This window comes from Pseudorca crassidens, chromosome 3 (genome assembly GCF_039906515.1).
Source record: "Pseudorca crassidens isolate mPseCra1 chromosome 3, mPseCra1.hap1, whole genome shotgun sequence".
Lineage (NCBI taxonomy): Eukaryota > Metazoa > Chordata > Mammalia > Artiodactyla > Delphinidae > Pseudorca > Pseudorca crassidens.
In genome coordinates, this window is record NC_090298.1 from 171,908,457 (window position 1) to 171,918,589 (window position 10,133).

At 56.4% G+C, this 10,133-nt stretch overlaps 1 protein-coding gene across 2 annotated transcripts; it reads left to right on the forward strand.

Moving 5' to 3' along the window:
- Positions 1-212: 212 nt before the first annotated feature.
- Positions 213-7,803, forward strand: POLR2E (RNA polymerase II, I and III subunit E). Of its 2 annotated transcripts, XM_067734571.1 has the most exons (7): positions 213-371; positions 2,116-2,290; positions 5,739-5,854; positions 6,288-6,368; positions 6,812-6,870; positions 6,976-7,054; positions 7,181-7,803. In XM_067734571.1, the coding sequence occupies exons 1-7, from the start codon at positions 315-317 to the stop codon at positions 7,244-7,246; spliced, it is 633 nt and encodes a 210-aa protein (XP_067590672.1). In that variant the 5' UTR covers positions 213-314; the 3' UTR covers positions 7,247-7,803. The 2 variants fall into 2 exon arrangements, with proteins under 2 accessions (XP_067590672.1, XP_067590673.1); XM_067734572.1 differs by lacking the exon at positions 6,812-6,870 and having other exon boundaries at positions 6,917-7,054.
- Positions 7,804-10,133: the final 2,330 nt, after the last annotated feature.

The window sequence follows — 10,133 nt, forward strand, 5'->3', positions numbered from 1 at the left end:
GCCCACACTTGGCCTCTGTTCTCTGGATTCTAAACGGCCCTCCCAGACCAGCATTGAGCGGAAACTACAACTCCCGAGGGGCCTTGCGGTCAAAGCCTCGCGAGAACTTCCGAGGCGCGGGTGGCGGTGCTGGTCGCACGCTTCTCGCGCAGCCAACCGTCGCTTTAGTAAGGCTCGGGCTGCCTTTGGCGCTGCCGCTCCCGAAGGTCGCTTCATTCAGGCATTCGCCGGCGACAGCCCTGCAAGGTGAGGGCGACGTGAGGGGGCCTGACCGGGGCTCGGCGCAGGCGCAGTGAGTGCAAGCGGCGGCAGCCATGGACGACGAGGAGGAGACGTACCGGCTGTGGAAAATCCGCAAGACCATCATGCAGGTGAGCAGCGCGCTTGGGGAACGCGGTGAGAACGAGCCTCGCTCCCCCAGGCGAGACGGGCACGCAGCAGCCGGAGCGCGGACGGCGGGTGCGAGGCCCGGAGGTAGAAATGAGCCTCCCCACCCCCGGCCGCGCGGCTGGAGCGGAGGGGTCGGGCTCAGGCTGGGCCCCCGGGGCGGGGGTTTGCGGGGGACGGAGTCGCGAGTCCAAGAGCCCCCCGGGAGGGGGTCAGGGTCTCGCTCGAGCTGGAGAAAGGGAGGACGGCAGACGCTAGGCCGGCGCGTGTTTGTGTCCATGGAAGGTTCTGATGTTACCTGCCGGGGTTCTTGAATTCGTTAATCAGTTGAAATTGATAGCAGGCCAGACGAGAAATTTAAGCCAGGCTTTATTGGAGTTTGTGCTGCAGCGTGAAGTAGCGAAAACAAGCAACAGGTGCCGTTGCTCCAAGGAGGACGAGTTGGTGTCTTAAATGGGGTGAGGGTGGGGACGGGTCCAGGGGTCAGGCCGGAGGGGTGGCTTGGAGGGGTCTGCCCACCCCCTTGGTGGTGCTGTGTGCAGGGATCATGCCCAGTACCCTGCTTTTGCTCCCGGCTCCTCAGAAGTGGCAGTTAGGTTCTTGGCCTTTTGTTTGTTTGTTTTTTTGTTTTGCGGTACGTGGGCCTCTCACTGCTGGGGCCTCTCCCTCCGGACGCTCAGGCTCAGCGGCCATGGCTCACGGGCCCAGACGCTCCGCGGCATGTGGGATCTTCCCGGACCGGAGCACGAACCCGTGTCTCCTGCATCGGCAGACGGACTCTCAACCACTGCGCCATCAGGGGAAGCCCTTATGGTTTTTGTTGTTGTTGTTTCTCGGCCTTTTTATATCTTGGTCCTTGTTTGCCCGAACTGCGCATGTGCATAGTTATTTCTAGTCCCTTAGATATAGTTTCTGGGTGTTTTGTTGCTGGAGGAGACATTTGCCCAAGTGCAAGGGCTACAGCAAAAGGTCCCAGGTCCCAGACTGCCTTATCGGCACCACCTCAAGTGCATATCGCAGAATCCCGGGGTCGTGGGGGTGGAAGGAACCCTGGTGGGCTTGTCTGACCGCTGTCTGGTGGCTACTTAGATGTCCCAGCCACCAACTTTGAATTACTCGGGCCGGGGCCGGGTCATACCAGCGTTCTCTGTGTGCCTCGTTCTTTAATCCACCCCGTGGGAGGGGACCAGTGTGATGCCACGGAGGCTTGCGGCCTTGATCAAGAGCACCCACTCTCCTGGGAATCCTGCTGGGCTAAGGCCGGGTGGTGGCCCCCAGCCTCTCTGCCACTTTGCAAAGCTGCCCAAAGACAGGGCCGGAGCAACTGTGCTTCTGGCTGACAGTGTCAGGGGTCCCTGGGAGAGGAGACCCAGGGCTCTGGAGGGAGACTTGGCCGAGGAAAGTGGGTGCGGGCAGGGCTGGGCTGGGTAGCGATTCCAACCTTCCTTTCTTTGTCTGGGTCCTCATCTAGTGCACGCACTCAGAGCCCCAGTTTCTGAGGCAGGACCTAGAACTGCTGACCCTCAGGTCTTTGCCTGGTTTTCCAACCACCGTCTGCCCAGCCAGCCGTCCCTGTCTGCCCCAGACCCTGGGGCCTGGCTCTGCATTCAACAGCCCTCCTCACGTCCCAGCTCTGTCCCGGTCTCCTCCGCAGTGGCTTCGCCTACCCCAAGCTCTTGCTGCCGTCCCCCCTCCGCCCTGGGGTCACCTGGTCCTTTCTCTTTGCAGCTGTGCCACGATCGTGGCTACCTGGTGACCCAGGACGAGCTGGACCAGACGCTGGAGGAGTTCAAGGCCCAGTTTGGGGACAAGCCCAGTGAAGGGAGGCCTCGGCGCACAGACCTCACGGTGCTGGTGGCCCACAACGATGACCCCACTGACCAGATGTTCGTCTTCTTCCCAGGTGAGGGGCAGCTCAGGGCCAGCTCTTAGCAGCCACCTGCCTTGTGACCCAGAGTCTGCCTGCTCTCATCCTTCTGTCCCCTCGCCCTCCTTGCTGTGGGGACTCCTTTTCCAGCTTCCTCTTCTTGGTCACCTTCCCCATTCTCTCTTCCTCAACCCTTTTCTCTGACCAAGGTTATCACAGGCCTCCCAGCTGGGCCCCTGGGTCCTCCCTGCCCTCACCCGTCAGCCCAGCTTCTGCTCCCAGCGCTTGCCCTTCCTGCGCTGCTGCAGGACTCCTGCCCTGTCTCGTCCCTGCCGGTTCCCCCGTCGCCTGCCTGGTCAGTGTCCATCCATTGTCCCTGGTGACCGAGCTCAAGTGCCTCCTCTTTGGGAACCCCCTCTGAGCCCTGGGTTGAGTGAAGACAACCCCCCCAGCACCAAGGGTGTCCCAGGACCCCTGTGTTCCTCTGTCTTTGCACGTCCTACACTGAGGCAGCCTGGCTCTAGAGCCCCAAAGGTTAGGGGGCCTTGTTGGGTCATGAGCACCTTGGGGGCCTACCCCAGCGCCGTGAATCAGAGGGGTGGGCAGAAAATGCTCGTTCAACAGACCCAGGTGGCACTTTTTTAAAAAATTCATTTTATTGAGGTACAGTTGATTTACAATGTTGTGTTAATTTCTGCCGTACAGCAAAGTGACTGAGTTATAAATATATATACATACATATATATATATGTTCTTTTTCATATTCTATTTTACTATGGTGTAATCCCAGGATACTGAATATAGTTCTCTATGCTGTATAGTAGGACCTTGTTTATCCATCTTACAAATAATAGTTTGTATTTGCTAACCCCAAACTCCCAATCCATCCCTCCCCCAGCCCCCTCCCCCTTGGCATCCACACATCTGTTCTCTATGTCTGGGAGTCTCTTTCTGTTTTGTAAATAAGCTCATTTGTATCATCTTTTTAGATTCCACATATAAGTGATATATGATATTTGTCTTTCTTTTTCTGACTTACTTGGCATAGTTTGGTAATCTCTAGGTCCATCCATGTTGCTGCAAATGGCAGTATTTCATTCTTTTTGATGGCTGAGTAGTAGTCCATGGTATATATGTACCACATCTTCTTTATCCATTCATCTGGACATTTAGGTTGTTTGCATGTCTCGGCAGTGGTGAATGGTGCTGTTGTGAACACTGGGGTGCATGTATCTTTTTGAATTATAGTTTTGTCTGGATATATGCCCAGGAGTGGGCTTGTTGGGTCATATGGCAACACTGTTTTTAGTTGGTTTTTTTTGTTTGTTTGTTTTTAAGATTTGCTTGTTTATTTATTTATTTATGGCTGCGTCGGGTCTTAGTTGCAGCATGTGGGATCTTCATTGAGGCATGCGGGATCTTCAGTTGCAGTGCACAGGCTCTTCAGTGCGGCACGTGGGCTTCTCTCTAGTTGTGGCATGCGGGTTTTCTTTTCTGTAGTTGTGACATGCAGGGTCCAGGGCACGTGGGCTCTGTAGTTGTGGCATGTAGGCTACAGAGTGCTCTGTGGCACTGTGGTTTGCGGCACGCAGGCTCTCTAGCTAAGGTGCGTGAGGCCTCTGTTGTGGCGCACGGGTTTAGTTGCCCCACGGCATGTGGGATCTTGGTCCCCTGACTGGGGATCAAACCCACGTTCTCTGCATTGGAAGGTAGATTCTTAACCACTGGACCACCAGGGAAGTCCCCTCATGTTTTGCATTTAAATCTTTGAGCCATTTTGAGTTTATTTTTGTATATGATGTGAGGGAGTGTCTAACTTCATGGATTTACATGTGGCTGTCCAGCTTTCCCAACACCACTTGCTGAAGAGACTGTCTTTTCCCCAGTGTACATTCTTGCTTCCTTTGTCGAAGATTAATTGACCGTAGCTGTGTGGGTTTATTTCTGGGTTCTCTATTCTGTTCCATTGATCCATGTCTGTTTATGTGTCAATACCATGCTGTTTTGAAAACTGTAGCTTTGTAGTATTATTGTAAGTTTGGGTGAGTTATGCCTCCTGCTTTTTTCTTTTTCCTGAGGATTGCTTTGGCAATTCTGGGTCTTCTATGGTTCCATGTAAATTTTAAGAGTATCTGTTCCAGTTCTGTGAAAAATGTCATGGGTAATTTGTGCTGGGTTTTACCTGCGGATCCACGAATTGCTTTTTTTATGTTGAGATATATTCCCTCTATACCCACTTTCATAAGAATTTTTATCATGAATGGATGCTGAATTTTATCAAATGCTTTTTCTGCATCTGTTGAGACAGTCGTGTGGTTTTTGTCTTTCCTTTCGTTGATGTGGTGTATCACATTGATTTGCATATATTGAAGCATCCTTGTGACCCTGGGATGAATCTAGGTGGCACTTTTAAGAAGAGTGTCCCTTGTGTGTGAAACGTATTTATTGTAGACTTTGGTGCCTAAGCACGTGCCTCCCGTGGTGCCATCTCGGGGGTGGGGCCACCTCACTTCCTGGTCTTTACTGACAGTGGGGGTGTCCTGCTGTCTCAGATGGGCCGTGGCACAGGGTTGAGGTCCCTGCCTGTGTTAATTTGCACGGCTGCTATAACAAAACCCCACAGACCAGGGGCATAAACAGACAGTGCTTCTCTCCCAGTGCTGGGGGCCTCTTCACTGGTGTGTAGACCTCTGTCTTCTCCCTGTGTCCTCACGTGCTTGTCCCTTCCTGTGTGTCTGTGTCCTGATCTCTTAAGGAACCCAGCCTCACAACCTTGTGTTACCGTAATTACTTTTTTAAAGACCCCATTTCCAAACACAGTCTCATTCTGAGGTTCCTGGGGGTCAGGACTCCAACAGAGGGACTTCGGGGACAGGGCACTGCCGGTCGGTGGAGTGGGGTGTGAGGAGAATGGCGAGAGGCAGCGGACGTGCTGCACGCGGACTCCGGGGCTGCCCCAGCCGCCAACCTGCTGGGCTACTAGGGTCCAGCGTTCTCTCGTGTCAGGCCCCAGGCCCCGCGTGCTGCCGAGACCGTGAGGACCCCCGGTGCTGGCAGCGAGGAGCTGGGTGGGCTGTCTCTGTGCTGGGACCGTGCTCCCCGGGTCATCTTGCCTCCACTCAACTCTGAACACTCCAGCCCTTGTCTCGTGGGCCCCTGGACTAAACAAACTGCTTAGTCTGGGACTTCCCGAACCTCAGAACCGCTGAGGCACTGCGCAGACCCAGGCTCCCAGACCCCACTTCCAGAAAGAGGTCCCTTAGGTCCGGGGCCCAGGGCACCTTTCAGCTCCCACGTGACATGCAGGCAGCCAGCACCCCGTTCTGGGACTGGCAGCCGGATTCTCACTCTGCAAACAGGAGGCCGAGGCCCCAGTGGGGGAGCGGCACTGCAGCGCCTTGGCAGGGGTGGGCTAGAACCCAGGTGCCGGGCAGAGGGCGGGGGGGGTGCGGCCAGCGTCCACCAGCCTGTACTTGGTCTGCAGAGGAGCCCAAGGTGGGCATCAAGACCATCAAGGTGTACTGCCAGCGGATGCAGGAGGAGAACATCACGCGGGCCCTCATTGTGGTACAGCAGGGCATGACACCCTCCGCCAAGCAGGTGGGTGCCCGCTGCCTCTGGTCCCCGGCTGTGGGTTGGACTGGCCTAAGTGGAGGCTGGTGGTTGGGATGGGCAGCTGGCGAGCACCTTTGTCCCCGTGTGAACAAGGGGACACAGGCTGTGGGGTCCAGGGAGGGGTTGCTGCACCAGCTCCCGGCAACCGTGGGAGCATTTTGACAGACGGGCCCTCACCCTTTTTGCAATGAGACCGAGGCCTCGGTAATGTGCTGAATGCCTGGGAGGGGCAGGGTGGGCCTCTCCCCAAGTGGAAACCCTACCCACTGAGGTGGGTTTTCCTGATGTGTGATGCAGGACCCGCGCAGCTTCCCGGGTGCCAGCTGCCTGCGAGGAAGGGCATGGTGGGTGGGCCCGGGGCCAGCGTAGGGGGCGGGTGGCCGCCTCAGCTGTGCCTGAGGGTCGGTGTCTCTTCCAGTCCCTGGTCGACATGGCCCCCAAGTACATCCTGGAGCAGTTTCTGCAGCAGGAGCTGCTCATCAACATCACGGAGCATGAGGTAGGGGTGGAGGATGAGACTGGAGACCCGCCTCCTGCCCCCCAGGCCCCTCACCTGTTCGGGGTTGGCGGACATCCAGGTCTTGGGGAGGCGAGTCCGGGAGCCCCTTCATGGTGGAAAAAAGGTGGGCCGGGGTCTCAGTGTGTGGCCCTTGGGCCAGGAGCAGCTGGGGCCTTGCTAGGAGGGCAGGTTCCCAGGCCCACCCAGCCTGCAGAGTCAGGAGCTTGGGGTGGGTGGAATCTGCATGTCCCCAGGAGCCTCGGAGCTCCGGGATTGTGCCCTGCGGCCCATCTGCATGTCTAGGGGTGTAGGCTCTAGGACCCCCGTCCCAGTGTGGAGTCAGGACTTGTGCAGATGCCTGGGGCCCCCACGCTGCACCCCTCCTCTGGAGGGCCTGTGGGGTCTGTCGCAGCCCTGTGGAGACCCAGGTTCTCTTCTCACAGCTGGTCCCAGAGCACGTTGTCATGACCAAGGAGGAGGTGACGGAGTTGCTGGCCCGGTAGTATCCTTTCTGGCCCCCGGCCGGGCCCGGCTCCTCTCCCCTACAGCTCTTCCCACAACGCCCCCAGTCAGTCCAGCAAGACCTTTTCCCTGACCTGCTTCTCAGTAAACTCCGAGAGAACCAGCTGCCCAGGATCCAGGCGGGAGACCCCGTGGCACGTTACTTTGGGATAAAGCGAGGGCAGGTGAGAAGCCCCTCCCAGGGAGGAGCTGGGCCCACCTCCAGCCCCCTTCAGAGCCCAGGCTTCTGAGCAGGGCAGGAGAGACCCCGGGTCCCGGGAGCCAGCCCGCCTGCTTTCCTGCCTTTGCAGGTGGTGAAGATCATCCGGCCCAGCGAGACTGCAGGCAGGTACATCACCTACCGGCTGGTGCAGTAGCGGCCCGACAGACAGACGAGGCGAGAGGGCGCCGAGGGCCGGGTGTGGGCGGCCGTCCCAGCCCTGTGAGTGAGCCCCGCCTGTTACGTGCTCTGGAGGGAGCTCACATCCAGCCTGTGCGCCCAGCTCATGCGACAGACAGGTCACACTGCTGGCTGCCCCCTCTCTCTCGGCAAGTCCCCCGGGGGATGGAAAGATGGGCTGTGACGACCCACCAGGCTGGGATTGTGGTGGCTGGCTGCCCGGGGGAGTCCGCTCCTCCTGGGAACCTTGCCTCTGCTCCCCTGGGCCGCAGGGCGGCCCGCCTTGGGCCTGCCTTTCCTGGCCTGAGGGTCCCCGTGGCCTCTCCTGGGCTCCTGGACGCTGAGCCCCACCCTGGATCCCACCTGATGGTGCTTTGGGAGGGGACAGGATACCGCCCGGGCTTCTGTCGCCGTGTCCCCCACACAGTGGCCCTGATGCTGCTTGTCTGGGTGCTCCGAGGGCAGCGGGGAGTGAGACCGATTGCTACGGAATGCTGGATATCTTAACGAATTAAAAATATCTTGAGTAAATAAGTTCACTTGTCTGAAAGACCAAGGCGGAATGTCTACCCGGTTTGCTGTGAGCAGCCTTGCGCGGGCTTCTGTCCCCTCAGCGGGGTCTCGGCCCACTTCCCCCTGGTGGAGCTGTGAGGGAGGGGCTCCAGTGCCGCCTTCAGCTTTGCTTCTTGGTGCTTTTCTTGCATAGAAGTTTGGGATCAAACTACCCCCTTTTCCCTCTACTAATTTCAGAGGCCTCCTACCCAGGCTAAGCGCAGTTGTCTGTGTTTTTGTTTAATAGCTTCATTGAAGTACGATTTATATACCATACAGTTCACCCATTTAAAGTGTATGGTTCCATGATTCTTAGTATATGCACAATCGGGCACCCGTCACCACAGTCAATTTTGGAACATTCCACCCTTCTAAAAAGAAAGCCTGTCCCTGTCAGCAGTCCCCCCCCCCCCCTGCCCCCAGCCCCTGACAGCCACGAATCTGTGTCTGTGGATCTGCCTGTTCTGGACGTTTCCCATCAGTGGAATCACACACCGTGGGTCCTTCTGTGTCTGGCTTCTCTTATGGAGCATCGTGTTCTCACGGTTTGTCCACGTTGTAGGAGTGTCGGGGCTTCACCCCTTTTCACGGCCGAGTGATGCTCCTGTGTGTGGAGGGACACGTGTTCATTCTTCAGTTGATGGACTGTTTCCATTTGTTGGTGACTGTGCGTCATGTTGCTGTGGGCGTCCAGGTACGAGGTGGTGTGGTTGTGTTTATTTCTCTGGCTGTGGGTGTGCCTCGGAGTAGAATTGCTGGGTCCTGCAGAAGCTCTTGTTTCCTTTGGAGAGACAGGCTGTCTCCGCCGCGGCTGCCCCGGTTCCTGTTCGCGTCTCCACCTCCTCACCAAATCGTGGCCGGGGGTGAGTCGCTGTGGTTCAGATTCACTTGCCTGATGCTGAGGGTGGTGAGCACCTCTCGCCGGCCACCCGCCGGTCATCTCGGAGATGTGTCTGTGCACAGGTCCTTTGCCCCTTGTTTAACTGGGTTGTCTCTGCTGAGTTTTAGGGGTTCTTTATATATTCTAGGCTCAGGTCCCTTATTAGATATACGCTTTACAAAAATGTTTTCCCACCTTTTGTATTTCTTAGCTAGCCCCTTGTAGCCTTTATACATAAGACTCGAATCCTGGGATTTACTTCTGGGCATCATAGGACTTGGGGCTGTCACTCTCCCCCAGACAGCGGTCTTGACGCTGTTTGGTGAAGAACCAAAGGTGCTCTCCTCACTGCCTTGAGTTGCCACTCTCGTAGCATGTGGGTTCATGTGGGTCTGTGTTGAGATCCTCTTCTTTTCCATTGATGAATTTAGGTTTTAAAATCTTAGTTTTATAGTACATCTGATAGGAGAACAGGTCTCCCTTTCCCCCAGATAGACATATATCGTTTTCCAAAAACGATGTTGGCCAAAAGGAGCCAGACACGGACGGATGAATCCTGTCCGATTGCACTCACAGGGGTCCCTAGAGGAATCAGGTCCACAGAGACAGGAAGCAGGTGGGGGGGGGGAGGGGATGGGGAGTCAGGTTTCACGAGGACAGTCTCCCTTTGAGAAGATGAGAAAGTTCTGGAGATGATGGTGAAGATGGTTGCACGACAATGTGAAGTTGCTTAGTGCCTGTGAACTGTGCGGTTTAAAGTGGCAAAAATGGTAAATATGTATAATTTACAGTTTTAAAAAATTGTCTTGGCTGTTCTTGAGTATTAATTCTTTCTGCTCCTGGTTAGGGTGCTTGTTCTCCCGGCTGGGCACAGACCTGTCCCTGGGTGCGGGGTCTCAGGTGCGAGGTGTGGATGCCCCTTACGCCCTCCATCCAGTGGCACCAGCTCCCCTTTGGGGTCCCCTGCTTGTTGCTGGGGCACTGGTTCTGCCTGCGCCACCACGCACAGCCTGTTCTGAGTCCCTGAGATTGTGCCTCGGGGCTTCAGGAAGTGGGCCCCCCCGGGTCTGGAGGCAGGGGCTGGCTTTCACACAGCACCCCCAGTCCCCCACTCCGGCCACCAGGACATGTTGTGAGCCTGGGCCAGGCTTGTCTGAAGGCGGTGCAACCTGTGAAGTTGTGTGGCATGATCCGCCAGGCTCCTTAGAGATGCTTTGGCACCTGACAGTGGGGCGCTTTCTTGCCGTTACCTGTCCTGCTGAGCACTCTGAAATGTTAATAGATTTGCTCATTCTTCTGAGCATTTTTTTAAAAAACATAGATGGGGTCAGCAACGTTTTGCTGTAAAGGGCAAGACGGTCAATATGTTGGCTTTGCTGGCCAGGTGGCCCTGCTACAGTTGCTCAACTCTACAGGGCAGAAGTGGCCACAG